We start from the raw sequence: 19,660 nt of genomic DNA on the forward strand, positions 1-19,660 counted from the left end.
TACTCATGGATATGTTGGGCCCCAGCAGAGCTAGCTCCTCATAAGGAATCAGGGCCTCCATATTGGGTATACCCCTGCCTGTACGGGCTCTCTATCAGGCATTGTGGACTTGCTTCTCCTGAAAAGATTTGGCACAAAGATTTCATCAACAATTTCAAACTATCACATGTCATGTCTCAATCCCATTATCAGATCAGTGCATCCCCGATTGAAGCCTATGGAGGAAGGGGGAATGCCTGAGGTACTAAATGAATACTTTGCATCTTTCCTTACTAAGAAAGAAAGTGCAGCTGAGGTCATGGTAAAAGAGGAGGTAGTTCAGACAATTGAAGAGTTTAAAATTGATAAGGAGGAGGTATTGAATAGGCTGTCTGCACTTAAAGTTGTTAAAACAATAGGACTGGATGGGATGCATCCAAGGATACTGAAGGAAGTGAGATTGAAAATTGCAGAGGCACAGGTCAAAATTTTCCAATCTCCCTTAGAATCAGGGTGGTGCCAAAGAACTGGAGGATTGCAAATTTTACAACTTTGTTCAACAAAGTCCAGCGACGACAGGCCAGCCATTTTAACCTCGGTGGCGAGGAAACTTTTTGAAACGATAATTTGAGGGAAAATTAATAGTCATTTTGGCAAATGCAGGTGACTTAAGGAAAGTCACCATGGATATGTTAAGGGTAAATCGTGGTTAACTAACTTGCTGGAGTTTTTTGATGAGGTAACAGAGAGGATTGATGAGGGTAATGATGTGGTGTACATGAACTTTTAAAGGCGCTTGATAAAGTGTTGCATAACTGATTTGTGAGCAAAGGTAGAGCTCATGGAATAAAAGAGACAGTAGCAACATGGAAATAAAATTGGCTGAGTGACAGGAAACAAAGAGAAGTAGGGAACTGTTGTTTTTCAGGCTGGAGGAAGGTTTATAGAGGAGTTCCCCAGGAATCATTTTAGGACTCCTCCTGATATATATTAATCACCTGGACCTTGGCGTACAGGACAGTTTCAAAATTTGCAGTTGATACTAAACTTGGAAGCATCGTGAACTGTGAAAGAGATAGCATAGAACTTCAAAAGGACATAGACATGTTGGTGGAATGGGAGGGCAAGTGGCATATGAAATTTAATGCAAAGAAGTGTAAAGTGATTCATTTTAGTAGAAATAATGCGAAGAGACAGTTGGCCCGTATTTTCTACTGGAGTGGCAATTGAGTCGGATTGGTGGGAGGGATCCCCATGGGGGGATCATGGGGGAAAGTGGGCCTGGGGTTTGGAAGCATAGTCAGGAAGTGTAGTCAGGGCTTTGGTGGAGGGGGGGGGGGGGGGGGGGGTGGTGGGGGGAAATACATGAGGGGGTGGTCATGGAGTGGGGGTAGTGGTGGGGTGGAGGAGTCCTGTGGAGGGTGAGTTGAGGGGTTAGTGGAGGGGGTTGGGAGGGGTTAGTTGGGGGTGTAGTGGGATTGGAAGCCTCCCGGGATGTTAAGGGGTTAGTGGGTGTGCCCCATGGGGGTGTCAGTGTAGGTCAAGTACAATAGTTACCCAGTTATTTACTATTGCTGTAAGGCAGTTGGAACCATTCAAAGTTTGCGATTTAAATTGCATTTTTAGATGGTTCCCGGTGCAGGGAAATAACCCATCAGATGTTTGCTGTGCAATCCTTACCTGGGATCTTCCAGGGGTTTCCCCAGCGCATCTTCGGGGTACCTCCCGGGCATACTGCCCCAGAGCTGAGAAGTTATGACCCACTATAAAATAAAGGATACAACTCTAAAGCGGGTGCAGCAGCAGAGAGACCTGGGGCCTATGTGCATAAATCATTGAAGGTGGGAGGACAGGTTGAGAGCACAGTTAATATTGCATTCGGCATCCCGAGTTTTATCAGTAGGGGAACAGAGTAAAAAAGCAGGGAAGTTATGTTAAACCTGTTTAAAACACATGATTGGTCTCAACTGGAGTATTGCATCCATTCCTGGGAACATACTTTAGGAAGGATGTAAAGATATTACAGAGAGTGCAGAGTCATAAAAATGGTTCCCGGGATGAGGAACTTCAGTTACATAGATAGATTGGCCTCTTCTTTCCCTTGGTGAAGAGAAGGTTGACAGGAGATTTGATAGAAGTATTCAAAATTATGAGTTGTCTGGACAGAGTAGATAGGGAAACTATTCCATTGACGAAAAGATCAAAAACCAGTGATTTAAGGTAATTGGCAAAAGAAGCAATGGTGACATGAGGAAAAACCTTTCAATGCAGCGAGTGGTTAGGATCTGGAATACACTGAGAGTATGCTGAAGGCAGGGTCAACTGAGGCATCAAAAGGGAATTGGATCATTATCTGAAAAAGAAAAAAATTACAGGGATACAGAGAAAAGACAGGGGAGTGGCACTAGGTGAATTGTTTCTTCAGAGGGCAGAATCTTCCACTCCTGCCATCAGCAGGATTCGTGGCGGGTGGGGGCGGAAGTCTGAATCGTTGCCTCCCGACTTTCATGGCAGGTTGATGGTGGGTTGGGTCTTCTGCTGAAGGTCTGCGGGGACCCACTTTGCACCCCATGCAGGCTCATTAGAAGCACAACAAACTGGAATTGGTGCTCTGGTCAAACTTTCCACCCGCCTATTGGGACTGGCACCATTCTTGAACCCGACCACACATTCATAGCTTGCTCCCAACAAGGGAATATTTTTAAAGTAATTACCTGGAGTCAAAGCTGGTTGCACCACTGGAGCTGGCTGCAGGTCTGGTGCATGCAAAAGACATGAAGAGGGGCAGGTGCTGGTGCAAGACACAAAGGTGGGGGGTGGTGGGTGCAAGACAACAAGATGGGGGAATGATGGTATTAGACATGAAAGTGGAGGGGAGGGTGGGTGCAAGACACAAAGGTGGGTGTGCGGTGGGTGCTACACACGAAGGTGAGGGGGGTGCAAGATACGAAGGTAGGAACCCAGAGGAGAGGAAGGAGTTTCCGGATCAGAACAAGGGGCGTGTGTCTAGGTGGAATGAGGAGGGAAGGAAGGCATGAAGGGGAAGGGGAAGGGAGGGAAGGTGGGGTGGAGCCAGAGTGCTTCAGAGAGAGGCGTCAGTTGAGTCGATGGTGAGATCCTGGGGCAAGAACTGGGGGTGCTGGTGATATGAGGGACCAGTGACTATGAGAGGGGGAAGAGGCGGAGGAGGGAGGGTCAACGTCTGAGTGTGGCAGATAGAGTTCTCGTTCAGTGTGTCATTCAGGGAGACAAGGATGTTGACATGGATCATGGGAGTGGGGTGGGCATAGGCACTGTGACTGGGGTGGGCTCAGCACACACCATCCTGAGGCAGAGCCAGCTCCAGACCACAGTAACACCCTCGATGTCCAAATGTAAAATATCGCTGGGGGCAGGGTCTGCTCAGATGGGTGGAGTTGAAGGTCGGCACAACTGCACAACCAAATGGAAACCCTAATAATCGTGTGGAGTCTGTCTGAGACCTTTCTCATTTACTATTCCTCACCATTTGGTGAAGGCCATATGACAGTAGTTCTGGCTCAGAGGGTTCCCACAACAACGAGATCCAGTAAGGTGTAGAGCTGCCATTCACACTGAGCCACTGACTATCAGCTCCAGGCAGAGTTAAGGAAGAAGGAGGGAAGGGAGGGAGGGGGATTCCTACAAGGGGCACGTAGGTGAATGGTAGCCAAGTCACGACTGCAAACCTCCATCCTCCTAGGAGAATGGACCTGCCTGACAAGGGCTCATGTGGTTAGCATTTCCATTGTGATAAGGTCTCTCCATAGAGTCTTGAGGGCAGTGGATGCAAGTGAAATTGTGTGTGGGAGGCATCTCGCACATGGTAGTCATCGCCCTTGTCAAAGCGCAATGTCTCCATGTGCAGCCATGTATTAGAGGGAGGAACACCCATCCTTGGTCTACCCCTGGAATGGGTGCAGTGTGTGCGACCATTAAAACTACTAGCAACAAGAATGAATCCAGGAGACTTCCAAACAGTGCAATGTATATATTTGGGAGTGCAGAATAATTGAACGTGCGTGCCTCCAGTGCTCATTCAATATTTCTTAGTTCACCATATTCTACCGTTACGTCTAGGTGCTGCCTCAGCATCCACAGCAGGTGGAGGCAGCCTGCTGGCTGCTACACACTATGGTCTGTGATGACCTTGGCAGGCATCCTCTGGAGGGCTAAGGCCTCGAGGGCCCAGGCTTGCTTTGGGTCCCTTGCTCAGGGGCAGGTGCACCCTCCTCAACATGAACAGCTGGAGCTGATGGTGTCATAGGCCGAGAGAATTGGGAACACCTGGACACCCTTGGAGATTCCTGGGTGGATGACCGCCTGATGCTTATTCTCCTTTTGGGTGCCCGGGGGCTCTTCCCTGACTCCTTGAGAAGGGGCACCTAAAGGGAGTTTGAGGTGTCCCACCATCCTCTCGCATAACTGTGAAGCTCACCCATGGCTACAGCGATGGAGTGCAGGTCTGGCAGAAACTGGATGTTCTGCTGCACCAGAGTCTCCATGGCATCCTCTCCATGGAGACTTCGATGTGCTCACATGTCAGAGCCACTATATCAGAGAGCAGGCGGACGGTGTCCTCTGATGTGCATGCCACTCTGTTGAGGGCCTCTGACACGAATACCCGATGTTCCCCTGCATCTCTCTGAAAGTCCAGCATCTCATCCACTGGACCACTTCCAGGACCTCATCATCTGACTCAGACTTAGTAGAGGCCTCTTCTCCAGCAGTGCTCCAAGTTCCAGAGACCTTGGCTGTCATTGCCTCCTCCTGCTGTGGACTAGTGTCTGTGACATAACCACCACAGTATGAGCCCAAGCCTAAACCAGATCTATGAGCCACCAAGGTGTGTGTATCTGGGCTGGTAGAGGGTGCAGGTGAACACTGTGATGGGTCTACAGGTGAGAGGTCGTCCTCGTCCTCTTCCGAGGTCTCCTGCGAGTTGGGGCTGACTTTAGGTGTGGGGGCTGGCCTCCTGCTCTTCCTGCTGGCACCTAGAATGGAGAGAGGAGAGAGTGAGTGACTTCCTAGGCTGGCTCAAACTTGGCACTCGTCAATCACCTTGATGTTTTGAAGTTGTCTGGATTATGCATGTTTCCTCACTAGATGGTTGGGGAATGCCGACCTCACCATCAGCACAGTCATAGTCCTCCCCAGCCAGCTCGGCAGCCTGCTGTTCAAATTGTGTGAGGGTCAAAGCTCAGGCATTCCCCCTTCCATTTTCTCCCTCTCCATCTTCTCCTGCATAAAGACAGACAGTCTCCAGTTGCCTGGATGAGTGCTGCTTCAAGAATACTCAGGAAGCTGGATACCATCCAGGACAAAGCAGGCCTGTTGACTGATACCCCATCCAGCACCCTCAACACTCAGTCCCTCCAGCATCTGTGCACAGTGCCAGCAGTGTGTACCATGTACAAGATGCACTGCAGCAAGTCACCAAGGCTCTTGGGACAGCACCTTCCAACCCCGTGAGCTCTACCAGCTAGAATGGCAAGGACAACAAGCACATGGGAGCAGCAGCACCTGCAGTGTCCCGCTGTTCCTTCACTGTGGCTGTGTGAAAATCCTGCAGTTCCCTCACAAAGAGCACAGAACATTGACTGCAGGGGTTCTACAAGTAGTAGCTCATTACCTTGTCAATGCAATTTAGGGATGGGAAAGGGAAATGTTGGCCTTGCCAGTGACACCCAGGTCCCATGAGACAAAGGCAGATGTGGTGAAGTGGGTTTTAAGGGTAGTCGGTCCACCTACCCTAGTGGCACAAATTAAACCATTGACCCTTTTCATGCACTTTTCCTGCTCTCCACCCCAATGAGTGCTGACCACCCTGACTACCTGCTCCCAGGCTGCAGTGGTCAGCTGGGGTTGTCTCCTGGAGCCATCCTGGGGAAGAGGACATCCTGCCTTTCCTGAATTGTCTCCAGGAGATGCTCCAGGGATGCATTGCTGAAGCGGGGAGCCACAGCTTGCTGCCTTCTCCTGCTCACCCTTTCCTTCTTGGTGTTACTGAATGACTGTCTGGGAGACTTTTAAATAAGGTGCCTGGACATGACAGCAGGGTGCTTGACTTCCTGCCCGCCCCACCACGAGATTTAATGCGGAACATGTGCATGCATAACTAATGAGATGGGGAGCACATGACTGCGTGTAAAAGCCATCCCACTCTGTAGCAGATATCACTCCAACTTTCTTACCTCACCATGGAACTTATGGCAGGAAGGGACGATTCCGCCCAATGGGTCAAATGGCCTTCTTCTGTGCCATATTCATTCTATGATTCTATGATTGCTTATGTGGTCAGAAGCTCATCTCAGGGTCAGAATTTAGCAACCATTCCTTCAGTCCCTTCATTCAAGTCATTTATAAGAATTGTAAAATGTTGAGGTCCCAGCTCCGATCTCTGTGGTACACCATTCTTTACATCTTGTCAACCAGAAAATGTCACATTTATGCCTACTTTCCATTCCCTGTTAGCTAGCCAATCTTCTATCCGTGCCAATATGTTATCCCCTACACCATGAGCTTTTACTTTCCGCAATAACCTTTGATGTGGTACCTTATCAAAGGCTTACAGCAAACCTAAGTGCAGTACATCTTTAATAGCTACTAACATTTTCCCTATGACAGATGTTAAGCTAACTGGCCTGTAGTTTCCTGTTTTCTGCCTCCCTCCCTTTTTGAATAAATGAGTTACACTAGGTATTTTCCAATCTAATGGAACCTTCCCCAAATCTGGGGAATTTTGGAAAATTAAAACCAATGCATCAACTATCTCACTAGCCATTTCTTTTAAGTCCGCAGGACCCATCAGGACCCGGGGGCTTGTCATCCTGCAGCTCCAACAATTTGCTCAGCACCACTTCCCTGGTGATTGTAATTTTCTTGAGTTCCTCCCTTCTTTCCATTTCCTCATTTATAGCTGCTTCTTGGATATAACCTGTGTCCTCTATAGTGAAGACCGATGCAAAATACCTGTTCAATTCATCAGTCATATCCTTATTTTCCATTATTAATTCCCCAGACTCACTTTCTATAGGACCAACGTGCGCTTTGTTAACTGTTTTAAAATATCTACAGAAACTCTAACAATCTGTTGTATTTCTAACTAGCTTTCTCTCATTCTCTGATTATAGACCCTACCCCAATGGTACAAAGTATCCAGGTAACTTTCCCCTCCCTGATATGCTGCAGTGCCTGTAGCTCATCCTCCAGCTCATTGACTCTGAGCTGAAGTTCCTCAAGCTGCCGTGTTTGTCCTAGATAACACTGGCATCCACGAGATCCCACATGCTGCAGCCTTAGCACGTCACCTATCCTGCCATCCTTAGTGTGTTTTAATTAACTACTTAATTCTTTTATTCAATTAATTATTTTCCTTTTTTGTATATGTTATTAACTTTACCACCAATTTGTATATTATTTTAAACCTGAGGAATAGAATAGACTGTCATCACTTCCCAGATGCTCACCAGATACTTACCAAAAGCTAGTTTCTTCCCCTGTAGTAGAAAAAGCAAAGGAGCACCTCCTTCTCCTCTTCACCTGATTCCCTCACTCAGCCAACATAAGAACTAAAAGCAGGAGTAGGCAATTCAGCCTCTCAAGCCTGCCCCACCATTCATTTCTATCATGGCTGATCTCATTTCAGCCTCAACTCCAATTTCCCGCCTTCTCCCCATAACCTTTCAACCCATTACTAATTAAAAATCTGTCTATCTCCTCCTTAAATTTATTCAGCGTACCGGCATCCACTGCACTCTGAGGTAGTGAATTTCACAGATTCACGACCCTTTGAGAAAAGTAATTCGTCCTCATCTCCGAATAAAATCTATCATCCCTTAACCTAAACCTATGGCCTCTTGATATAGAATGCCCCAGAAGGGGAAACATCCGCTCCACGTCTACTTTAGCATCATATAAACCTCAATTAGATCTCCTTTCATCCTTCTAAACTCTAGTGAGTATAGGCCTAAACTGCTCAATCTCTCCTCAAAAGACAAGCCCCGCATCTCTGGAATCAATCTAGTGAACCTCCTCTGAATCGCCTCCAGTGCAACTACATCCTTCCTCATGTAAGGGAACCAAAACTGTGCACTGTATTCCAGGTGTGGTCTAATCAATGCCTTGTACAGTTGCGGCAACACTTCCCAATTTTTATACTCTTTTCCTTTAGCAATAAATGCCAAAATTCCATTTTTCTTCCTTAATACCTGCTGTACCTGCATACTTGCTTTCAGTGATTCATGCACGAGGACATCCAGATCCCTCTGCACTGAAGCATTCTGAAGGTTCTCTCTATTTAATTAATAAGTTGCCTTTTTATTCTTCCGACCAAAATGGATAACCTCACACTTATCCACGTTAAACTCCATCTGCCAAATTTTGGCCCATTCACCTAACCTCTCCACATCCATTTGTAAATTTCATATTTCTTCACTGCAACTTACTTTCCCACCTATTTTCGTGTCACTTGCAAATTTAGCTATAAAGCTTCTATCCCTGAATCCAAATCTGAAGGTTCTCTCTATTTAATTTCTAAGTTGCCTTTTTATTCTTCCGACCAAAATGGATAACCTCACACTTATCCACATTAAACTCCATCTGCCAAATTTTGGCCCATTCACCTAACCTAACATATAGATTGTAAATAGTTGGGGCCCAAAGACCGAACCCTGTGGCACCCCACTAGTTACAGCTTGCCATCCAGAAAAAGACCCATTTATCCCGACTCTCTGCTTTCTGTTGTCTATCCAATCCTCTATCCAAGCTAATATATTACCCCTAACTCCATGTGATCTTATCTTTTGTGTAATCTTTTGTGCGGCACCTTATCAAAGGCCTTCTGGAAGTCCGGATATACCACATCTACAGGATCTCCATTATCCATTTTGCTTGTCAAAGAACTCTAGCAAATCAGTCAAACACGATTTACTCTTCATAAAACCATGCTAACTCTGATGAATTGCATTTTGACTTTCCAAATGTCCCATTACTACTTCCTTAATAATGGATTCCAACAATTTCCCAACGACAGATGTTAAACTAACTGGCCTATAGTTTCCTCCATTCTGCCTCCCCCTCTTTTTAAATAAGGGCGTTATATTAACATTTTTCCAAGCCACTGGAACCTTTCCAGTATCCAGGGAATTTTGGAATATTATAGCCAATGCATCCAATATCTCTGCTGCCACTTCCTTTAAGACCCTGGAATGTAGGCCATCAGGTCCTGGGGACTTGTCATCCTTTACGTAAGTCACCCTACATAAATTATTTGGAGAAAAATGTAACTGGGCTAATTAGTAAGTTTGCAGACGACACAAAGGTTGGAGGAGTTGCAGATAGTGAAGAGGATTGTCAAAGGATACGACGGGATATAGATCGGCTGGAGACCTGGGTGGAGAAATGGCAGATGGATTTCAATCTGGACAAATGCGAGGTAATGCATTTTGGAAGGTCTAATACAGGCAGGAATTATACAGTAAATGGTAGAACCCTTAAGTGCATCGACAGGCAGAGGGATCTGGGTGTACAGGTCCACAGGTCACTGAAAGTGGCAACGCAGGTGGATAAGGTAGTCAGAAAGGCATATGGCATGCTTGCCTTCATTGGCAGGGGTATTGAATATAAAAGCTGGGAAGTCATGCTGCAGCTGTATAGAACATTGGTTAGGCCACACTTGGAATATTGCGTGCAATTCTGGTCGCCACATTACCAGAAGGATATGGAGGCGTTGGAGAGGGTGCAGAGGAGGCTTATCAGGATGCTGCCTGGTCTGGAGGTTATTAGCTATGAGGAGAGGTTGGAGAAACTAGGATTGTTCTCACTAGAGTGACGGAGATTGAGGGGCGACTTGATAGAAGTTTACAAAATTATGAGTGGCATGGACAGAGTAGATAGTCAGAAGCTTTTTTCCAGGGTGGAAGAGTCAATTGCTAGGGGACATAGATTTAAGGTGAGAGGAGAAAACTTTAGAGGAGATGTGCGGGGCAAGTTTTTTACGCATAGGGTGGTGAGTGTCTGGAATTCGCTGCCAGAAGAGGTGGTGGAAGCAGGTACAATAGTGGTGTTTAAGAGGCAGCTTGACAAATACATGAATAGGATGGGAATAGAGGGATATGGACCTCGGAAGTGCAAAATGTTTTAGTTTGACAGGCAATATGATCAGCGCAGGCTTGGAGGGCCGAAGGGCCTGTTCCTGTGCTGTACTTTACTTTGTTCTTTGTTCTTTGTTCTTTGTTCTTTACTCCCAATAGTTTGCTCACTACTTTTTCTGTAGTGATGGTGATTGTTCTAAGTTCCTCCTTCTCTGTATCCTCTGCAATACCTGTTACTATTGGGGTGGTACTAGTATTCTCCACTGTGAAAACTAAGGCAAAATATTGATTTAGCAGCACTGCCATTTCTGCATTCCCCACTATTAACTCCCCAGTCTCGTCTTTCAAGGGACCAACATTCACTTTAGCTACTCTCTTTTCCTTTATATACTTGTAGAAGCTTTTGCTATCAGTTTTACACTTTGTGCTAGTTTTCTTTCATAATTTACCTTTGCTCTTTTTGTTACTTCTTTAGTAACCCAACTGCCAGCACTCTGTTCAAAGTCTCACTCCATTGCTAAGTCACACTGTGATGTCTGTATTTATATGGTCTGAAACTAAAGAGTTAGCTCAGCCCCAGGTTCAGACAAAATTAAATTTTAACAAACAGATTAAGATTTCCTCACTTACCCAACTCCCAGTACTCTGTTCAAAGTCACACTCCATTCCAGGGTGTACCAGTAGATGGCACACACTGTTGCCACCGTGCATTGGTGGTGGAGGGCGAATGTTAATGGAAGAGGATGAGATGTCAGTCAAGTGGGCTGCTTTGTGCTGGGTGGAGTTGACATTCTTGAATGTTGTTGGGGCTGCGCACATCCCGGCAAGGGGAGAGCAATCCATCATGCTCCTAACTCATTTTTTTTATTCATTCATGGGATGTGGGCATTGATGTCTGGGCCAGCCTTTATTGCCCATCCCTAATTGCCCTTGAGAAAGTGATTGGTGAGCTGCCTTCTTGAACTGCTGTAGTCCATGTGGTGTAAGTACACACACAGTGCTGTTAGAGAGGGAGTTCCAAGATTTTGACCCAGTGACAGTGAAGGATCAGTGATATATTTCCAAGTCAGGATGATGAGTGGCTGGGAGGGGAACTTCCAGGTGGTGGTGTTCCCATGTGTCTGCTGTCTTTGTCCTTCTCAATGGTAGTGGTCGTGGTTGTGGAAGGTGCTGTCAAAGGAACCTTGGTGATTTTATGTGGGCAGGCCAATTAAGGCCCTCCCAGTGTGACGTCTGCCAGGAAGTGCTATGTGCTCCCTCTGCAGGTGGGGGTGGGGATTGCGTAAGCCAATTTGGAGCCGAGCTCCCGAAGGTAGCACTTAGCCTCAGCACAATCAGTGCGTTCTTTCGCGTGCATGGGTGAAAAAGTGCACTCTCTTAAATGGACCCAATTGCCGGTTGACAGGTGATTCGGCTGAGCCCCCGTCTACCTGAAAATTGAAATGACGCGGGGTGACGTCGGAAGTTCTACCCGACATCATCCCGGGTCATTTTATGCGTTGGCAGGTGGGGCCCACCCCTCGCTCACCGACCGAGAAATCCTGCCCATGGCGAATTCTAAAGTAAAAGTACTAAATTGGAAGAGGGTCAATTTCAGTGCAATGAGAACAGATCTGTTCCAAATTAGGATCAAAGATTTGCCACTGAATCTCTTGCCAACGCAAAATGGCTGTGCAAGATGGCCGCCAATAACCTTGTCCATACAGTGCAGAAAACCATTTTTTTAATTTTCTAAGCCTTTTTTAAAACATAGTAAAAAAACATGCTTGAAGAAAACAAGAGCCTCAATTATCATGGTACACAGTCTTGCTGGATGATGGTACAGTTGGAAAATTGGGTACGGAGGTCAGAGTGCCCAGTTTTCTGTTTCATTAAAACCATCTCTAATCTGCCTTATTATTAGGCCAGACAAAATGCCAAGAGCAGTCTTGCTGTTTTGGAGCAATCCTGTAATTCCTCTGTAGATTTTCACGCGGGTTTTCCTATGATACATCGTAAGATAAAACTAAGAATCTTTTTCTCCCAACCACCAAGACATTCAATTCTCTCCCCTTTGTTCCTCCTCCCCTGAAGAAACTGCTGCTTATCAGACTTCATATTTTAAAAAAATAGAGACAGTCGATTTCAGTTCTCATTGATTGGTTTGTTGCGAGTTTGAATTTTGCTTAAAAATGAGAAACTAAATGGAGTGGATAAGTATCACACTGAGTTTGGGGGAATGAGTAGAGTTCTGATCTCCATCGCTGGCAGTGACATCCTGTTGGTGCAACTGTATATGCACCGCGTTGGCAGCAAATGCAGCCAAGATTTACAGGCAAAACTATCACAGAACAATGGGCTGCTGTGAAAGTGGAGTGGTTTGGTTGAGGTGGATTGTCACGAGGAGAAAAGGTAGAGCAAGCAAAGGCAGAACTCAGTGATAAAAGAGAGATAAGATGAAGCAGAAAAAGGGTGTGTATTACGTATGTCAGGTTGATAATAGAAGTGAGAACCAAGCTGAATCTCTAAAGTTTAGAGGAGAAATAAAAACGGAAATTAGAGAGGAAAAGAGGAGTATAAGAAGAGAGTGAGGACAAAAAGACAAAAAGACAAAAAAGCATGTGGAGGCTGGAGAAATAACGATCATGTTGAATGAGCTCTTCGCATCTGTCTTTACAAAGGAAGAACTTGCTACTCAGACCGAGGTGAGAGAGGAGGTAACTGGTACATTAGAAGAACTTACAATCGAGAGGAAGGAAATGTTGGAAAGGCTGTCTTTACATAAAATAGATAAGTTACCGGAACTGGATAAGATGCATTCAAGAGTACTGAGGGAAGTGAGAGTGGAAATTGCAGGGGCACTAGTGATAATCTTCCAGTCTGCCTTAGACACAGGGGTGGTGCCAGAGGACTGGGGAACTGCAAATGTTACACCCTTGCTCAAAAAGGAGTGCAAGGATAAAGATGGAAACTATAGACCAGTCAGTTTGTCCTCAGTGGTAGGGAAACTTCTGGAAATTATTGTACAGGATAAAATCAATAATCACTTAGACAAGTGCAGGATAATTAAGGAAAGCCAGCATGAATTAATCGAGGTTTAACATGTTTAACTAACTTGTTGGAGTTTTTTTGAGGAGGTAACAGAGAAGGTTGATAAAGGAAACACTGTCGATGTGATGTATATGGATTTGCAAAAGGCATTTAATACAGTGTCAAGCAACAGACTTGTGAGCAAAATTCTAGGTCATGGAATAAAAGGGAAAATAGGCACTTGGATAAGAAATTGGCTGAGTGACAGGAAACAGAGAGTAGTAATAAATGGTTGTTTTTCAGAGGGGAGGAAGGTTTGTAGTGGAGTTCTTCAGGGGTCAGTGTTGGGTCCCATGCTCTTCCTGATATATATTAATGACCTAGACTTTGGTGTGCAGGACATGATTTCTAAATTTGCTGATGATATGAAGATTGGAAATGTTGTCAACTGTGATGGGGATAGTATTAAACTTCAAAAGGACATAGATACGTTCGTGGATTGGGCAGATAAGTGACAGTTGACGTTCAATGCAGAGAAGTGTGAGATGATTCGTTTTGGCTGGAAAGATATGGTGAGACAGTATAAAATAAAGGGAGAGCCTCTAAAGGAGGTTCAGGAACAGAGGGACCTCAGTGTATATGTACATGGGTTATTGAAGGTGGCAGGGCATGTTGAGAGACTAGTTAATAAAGCATATAGTATCTTGAGCTTTATTAATTGGGGCATTGAGTACAAGAGTAAGGAAGGAAGAACTTTTATAAGACACTAGTTAGGCCTCATCTGGAATACTGCATCCAGTTCTGGGTGCCATACTTGAGGAAGGATGTAAAAGCATTGGAGAGAGAGTACAGAGAAGATTCACAAGAATGATTTCCGGGATGAAGAACTGCAGCTATGAGGATAGATTGGAGAGGTTGGGACTGTTTCTCTTGGAGAAAGGAAGGCTGAGAGGGGACTTTATAAAAGTATTCAAGATCCTGACGGTTATGGACAGGGTAAATAGTGAGAAACTGTTCCCACTCAAAAGAGTATCAAGAACTAGAGGCACAGATTCAAAATAATTGGCAAAAGCAATAAGGGTGATGACAGGAAAAAAAAAATTTCACCCAGAGGGTGGCTGGAGTCTGGAACGAACTTCCTGAAAGGGTGGTGGAGGCAGGTTTGATCGAGGTTTTCAAATGGGAATTGGATTGCTATCTGAAAAGAACAAATGTGCAGGGTTACGGGGATAAGGCAGAGGAGTGGGACTAGAAAGAATGCTCTTTCAGAGAGCCAGTGCAGACTCGATGGGCCAAATGGCTTCCTTCTGCACTGTAAAGATACTGTGATAGATATGACACCAAGATTGTAAACAGTCAGATTTAACCACAGGCATCTGCGAGGAACCATAACGGAGCCGGTGGCTAAGGGACAGAGTTTGTGGCAGCTCCAAAGACAATGACTAAGGTCTTCCCAATATTTAGTAGGAGGAAATTTACACTTATCTAGTGCTGGATGTCAGATAAGCAGTCTGACAATTTAGAGACAGTGGAGGAGTCAAGAGAGGTTGTGCTATTGTAAAGCTGGGTGTCCTCAGCATACACGTGAAAACTAATTTTGTGCTTTCAAATGAGGCTGCCAAGGGGCAGCTTGTTGATGAAAGATTGGAGGGACTAAGGATAAATCCTTGAGTGGTAACAGAGGCAGTAGGGCAGGGACGAGAAGAGGAGCCATTGCAAGTGGTTCCGTGGCTATAATTAGATAATGAAACGAGAATAGTCCCAAACAACTAATCAAAATTAACAACGTATGTTTGCAGTATGTTGCACAGCTGTAAATAAATATTGACTGCATTTTACAACATAAATACGTTTTTGGAGGTACATAAATAAAGTATCATTTATTTCACCCCTAGGGAAAACTTTGTTTACATTGATATAGCTTACAAGGATCTCAACTATGAAGTGACTCAGCAGCAGAAGGCACTACCAGTTACTGAGCTTATTGGTGAGTTGCATGATTCTATTCCTCCAAACATATTTTCATTCTTAGCACGCAATGAGGAAACATTATTTATAGCAATGATTGAAATAAAATATCAAATGCTGTCCTATATTTAACTACACCAGAATTTAACAGGAACAATGGATACAAATCTGTGCTTCACATAAGTAATCAAGTGAACGTGTAACAATCTGAATTATCTTCCATGGAAACATTGGAACAGGAGCAAGAGCACATCATTCAGCCCCTTCAACCGATTCTGCCATTCACTTTCCTTGTGGCTGATCTGTATCTGAACTCCATTTATCGGCCTTGTTGCCATATCAGTCAATACCTTTGTCTAAGAAAAATCTGTCAATCTCAGTTGTAAAATTTTCAACTGAGCTAGCCTCAACAGCTTTTTTGTGGGAGAGAGTTCCAGATTTCCACTACCCTTTATGTGAAGAAGGTTTATCTGACATCGCCCTGAACAGCCCAGCTCTAATTTTAAGGTAATGGAACTTTGTATTGGACTCCAACACCAGACGCTATAGGTTCTCCTTATCTACTCTACCAAATCCTTTAATCATCTTAAACACCTCAATTATACTCATGTAAAAGTCAAATTTTTCAGGCCAATTTTTTAGGCAAAATGTTAATGGGTCAACTTTTACATGGGTAACGCTTTTATGGGACTTACTTACAGCAACAGGTCTCTCAAAAGAATCCACAATTTAGTGGGGGAAGCAGGGTTGCCAACCATCCAGGATTGACGTGGAATCTCCAGGAATTGAAGATCAATCTCCAGGACACTGCTGCGTGCAATCCTGGAGAAAAATCACTGGGACATTAAAAAAGATTGTGTTTTTGTTATTTTCTTTGAACATTTCTCATTTCAGATATAAAAATATTGAAAATGGGGGAAAAAGGCTGTTTGATTGACAGTCAAGCACCATCCACTTGGGTAATGAGAGCTTTTGCTTTTAATTGTGTTATGACCATAGCCTATGTTAGTTGCTGTGCAAACCAAATCCTAGAGAGAAACATGGCTTACCATTTGTTTTGTATTCTGAAAATGCGAAGAAAATGTACTGATCTCAGCAGCAATAACACTTTTGGGATTTTAAAAATTAAAAGTAAAGGTTTTATTAACAAGATTAAAAGAAAACTTGAGCGTACAAGATTAGTTACACAGTTAAAATTAGTCTTACAAACCATTCCTCCAAAAGACTCCCTGCTTGGTCAAACCCACAAGTAAACATCTTGCAGGCAACACTCCCTTATAGATGTTTAACTCTAAAAACCCAGGCCAGGATTTTTCACTAAGTGGTCAGGCATGCATCGGACCTGCTCAAGCGTAAAATGACATGCAATGACATCGGGTGAGCAACCCAACGTCATTGTGCAATATTTTGCTCGGTGGGTGTGCGTGGGAATCGGCACCATGCTCACAGACAATTAAAAGGTTTATTAAGGCCATTAACAATCCAATTGATTTAAATTTTTCACTGCCCATCCAACCTTACGGTTGGCAGGAAGGCAAAAAGGCCAAGCAGCCTTTGCATTTTTTGAGAAACCTCATCCTCGGGCGAGATGTGGTTTCGATCCGTCATTAAAATTAAAAAAAAATTTCATCTTAATTTCTAACACGTCCCTACTCATGTGACAGAGTCACATGAAGGGACATGTTTCTTAACACCTTAAAATTCTTTATTTGTTTATTTATTTTGAAAACTGTTTATCTCCCTGAGGCAGCTCTGTGCTTCATGCACCCACGTGCAACCGTGAAGTCGCGCTCGCCCTCGTCCCCCATCCACACAGGCTGTGCTGAGCGCTGTGGCACACGTTTCACATTGTGTGGGCTTTAATTGGCCCCCCAGCGTGAAATTGCAGTCTGGCCCTGGTCACGGGGGGTGGTGGGCTTTCCAACCGCCCCCGCCAAGCCCATCCAATGAGGACAAAATCCTGCCCCCAAGGGAGACTGCCCAAGGCAAACTGCTGTAGTTTTAATAGTGGCATAGCACATAACGTTTTAAACTCTCTCCCACTCTGCTGTGGAAACTTAAAACTTCAGAACACGACTGCTTTGTGCAGCCCAAGACATTGCCGGCTTGACTGGATGGCTGATTCAAACTGCATCTTCTCCCAACCTGGAACTGTTTCCAGCAGATCTTCCTCACACAGCCAATAGCTCAAAGCTACAGTTAATAGCTCAACAGCTCCAGCGAACAGCTACCAGCTCCAGCTACAGCTAACAGCTATCTTAAGCTTTCCACAATAACTCTAAAATACCTTTTTCTCCCTTTCACCTCAGGTTCCATTGTTCCCACGCCTCTTTGAAACTCAAATCCTTCCAAACATAAAATCCTTCATACTTCTATTTTGTCTTTTCTTTCAGGTCAATAAAATGTAATATACCCTCTTCTATTTACCTATGGAACTCCTGCAATGTGCAATCATATTTCTTGTCATTTCTGAACTCCCTTTGATATTCAAACAAACTCAACTTATCTAAAAATGCAAATGTTAGATCCAGCCGCTTGTACCATCCAAAATGTCGCATTGATGGCTCTCAGCCATTAACCTAGGCCTCGGGTGCAGTGGCAATCCCAAGGGCCCAACTATTTGATCCATCCACTTGTACCTCAAAGCAAACTCCTCTATCCATTCATTTTTTAAACCTTTCAGACAATTTGTCTTCTAGTAACCTTCCCCCAGCTTAATTACATCTTTAACACACACACACACACACACACACACACACACACACACACAGCTTTCTTCATAGAATAACACAATACTCCCCAAAAATATTAAAAAGGACAACCTCTATTTTTCAGAACTGGCATAGGAAGGCAGTGTGTCACAAGGATGGATTTGTTGGCTGATTAATGACAAGAGGGCGGGGGCAAGTCATGCGATGAAACCTCCAGGAATACATATAATCACAGTTGTCAACCCTAGGAGAACGTGGTGCACACACCAGATGTTTATTCTCTCTCTCTCTCTCTCTTGCTGTCATTTTATTAAGAAATCCCCTCCCCATCCCCAGGAGAGGAAGCAGCAGCATCGGCAGGGTCTGCAGTTTCAATGCTGCTTGGGGGCCAGGAGAAAGAAAAGAAAAGGGAGGGCTGCACCTTTACAAAATGTTACGTTGATGGCTCTCCGTCATTGACCTAGGCCTCGGATGCAGGGGCAATCTCAAGGGCCCAACTGGCAAAGTCTGAGCCTCACCTCTCCTCCCCAGGAAGGCTGAGGGTGATGATTGAGGACACAAGATCTGGATGTTCATTTATTTAAAGTTTACTCTGGATGTTGCTCCCCACATTTTGTTTCCATGTGCCCTATTTATTACTCTTCTCCAATCTGTCAGTTTCTCCCCCAAAAATCAAAATCAATCTTCATTCTTCCTGCCTTAATTGGCAAGTAGGAACTGCAAGAAATATGATATCTATATATTTTTGGATGAACTTTTTAGAGGATTTGAATGTGATTGTTGAGCTTATACTTTGATACTGAAGGTTTTGGGCTTTGAAAAGCAGGGGTGAGCTTTACACGAGGGGCAGAATTTTCTGTGCCACTGGTGTTGGGCATGATCAGCGGCATGAGCAGGCAATAAGGCGAGAAGGCCAGAAATGGGTTTCACGATGTTGTGACTGCATGCCAACATATTTCACAACAGCATATATAAGGTAAAAGCAAAATACTGTAGATGCTGGAAATCTGAAATAAAAACAGAAAATGCTGGAAAAACTCAGCAGGTCTGACGGTATCTGTGGAGAGAGAAATAGAGTCAATGTTTCAAGTCTGTGTGATTCATATTATATATATATAAAAGGCATGCACTTGTTGGGCTGCATTTTGAGGGGAACTCGAAGGTGAGTGCACAGTAACATTGCACAGCGGTCGCCCAGGTCACCTGTTGGTCTTCAAGATTGAGGTGCATTGGGAGGTGGGGGGTGGGGGGGCATGAGCGGCAAGGGCCTGCTGTTAAGGTGACTTGGGGGTAGGGGTAAGGGCTGCCCTGCAGTTGATGGTAGTGCTCAAGCATGTGCTGCATGCAGAGGGAAGCAGCCACACATTAGGGAAACCTTGTATAAAGTGACCATTCCTCTGCAGCTGAGACAGCTCAGGCGCAGCCGCATTGACATGTTCGGAGTCGAACCTTTAGCTTACCTGCCTACTCAAGCAATGCAGAAGAATGAAAGTGCCACCAAATGTTCCAGAGCTTTTCACTGCTAAAGGCCGTTTTAGTGGACTGCAGAATAGTTGAATGACTGGGCACGTTGTACAATCTCCTTGCTAAATCTAGCCATGAAGCAGTCACTGGTGGAGGGGCTCACAGCCCCTTGCAATTCATCATTCATATTTGGACCAGTCTCCCCCATGGTTCAAGCTAACAGTGCAGCCTTGCAGTGTGGGTTAGGAGAATGCCTGCGCCTGAGCTGAGAGCACAGCATGCAGTCCAGTGGGCAAAGCTGCCGCCAATTGGTCAGATGGAGTGGGGCGGAGGTGGGTGGGGTTTCAGGCAGCCATCCAGCGCACAAATCTCTGGCCATCCAAGTGGTGGCTAGCACTCTCTGGGATGCATTAAAGG

At 44.9% G+C, this 19,660-nt stretch overlaps 1 protein-coding gene across 1 annotated transcript in view; it reads left to right on the forward strand.

Moving 5' to 3' along the window:
* Window positions 1–19,660, forward strand: part of LOC121271920 (acid-sensing ion channel 5-like) — a 166,512-nt gene that overhangs the window by 138,433 nt on the left and 8,419 nt on the right. Inside the window, exon 9 of the mRNA XM_041178200.1 lies at window positions 14,996–15,087. Coding sequence (XP_041034134.1) covers window positions 14,996–15,087 — 92 coding nt within the window. The remainder of the gene's footprint in view (window positions 1–14,995; window positions 15,088–19,660) is intronic.

The sequence above is a fragment of the Carcharodon carcharias genome, chromosome 1 (genome assembly GCF_017639515.1).
Source record: "Carcharodon carcharias isolate sCarCar2 chromosome 1, sCarCar2.pri, whole genome shotgun sequence".
Taxonomy (NCBI): domain Eukaryota; kingdom Metazoa; phylum Chordata; class Chondrichthyes; order Lamniformes; family Lamnidae; genus Carcharodon; species Carcharodon carcharias.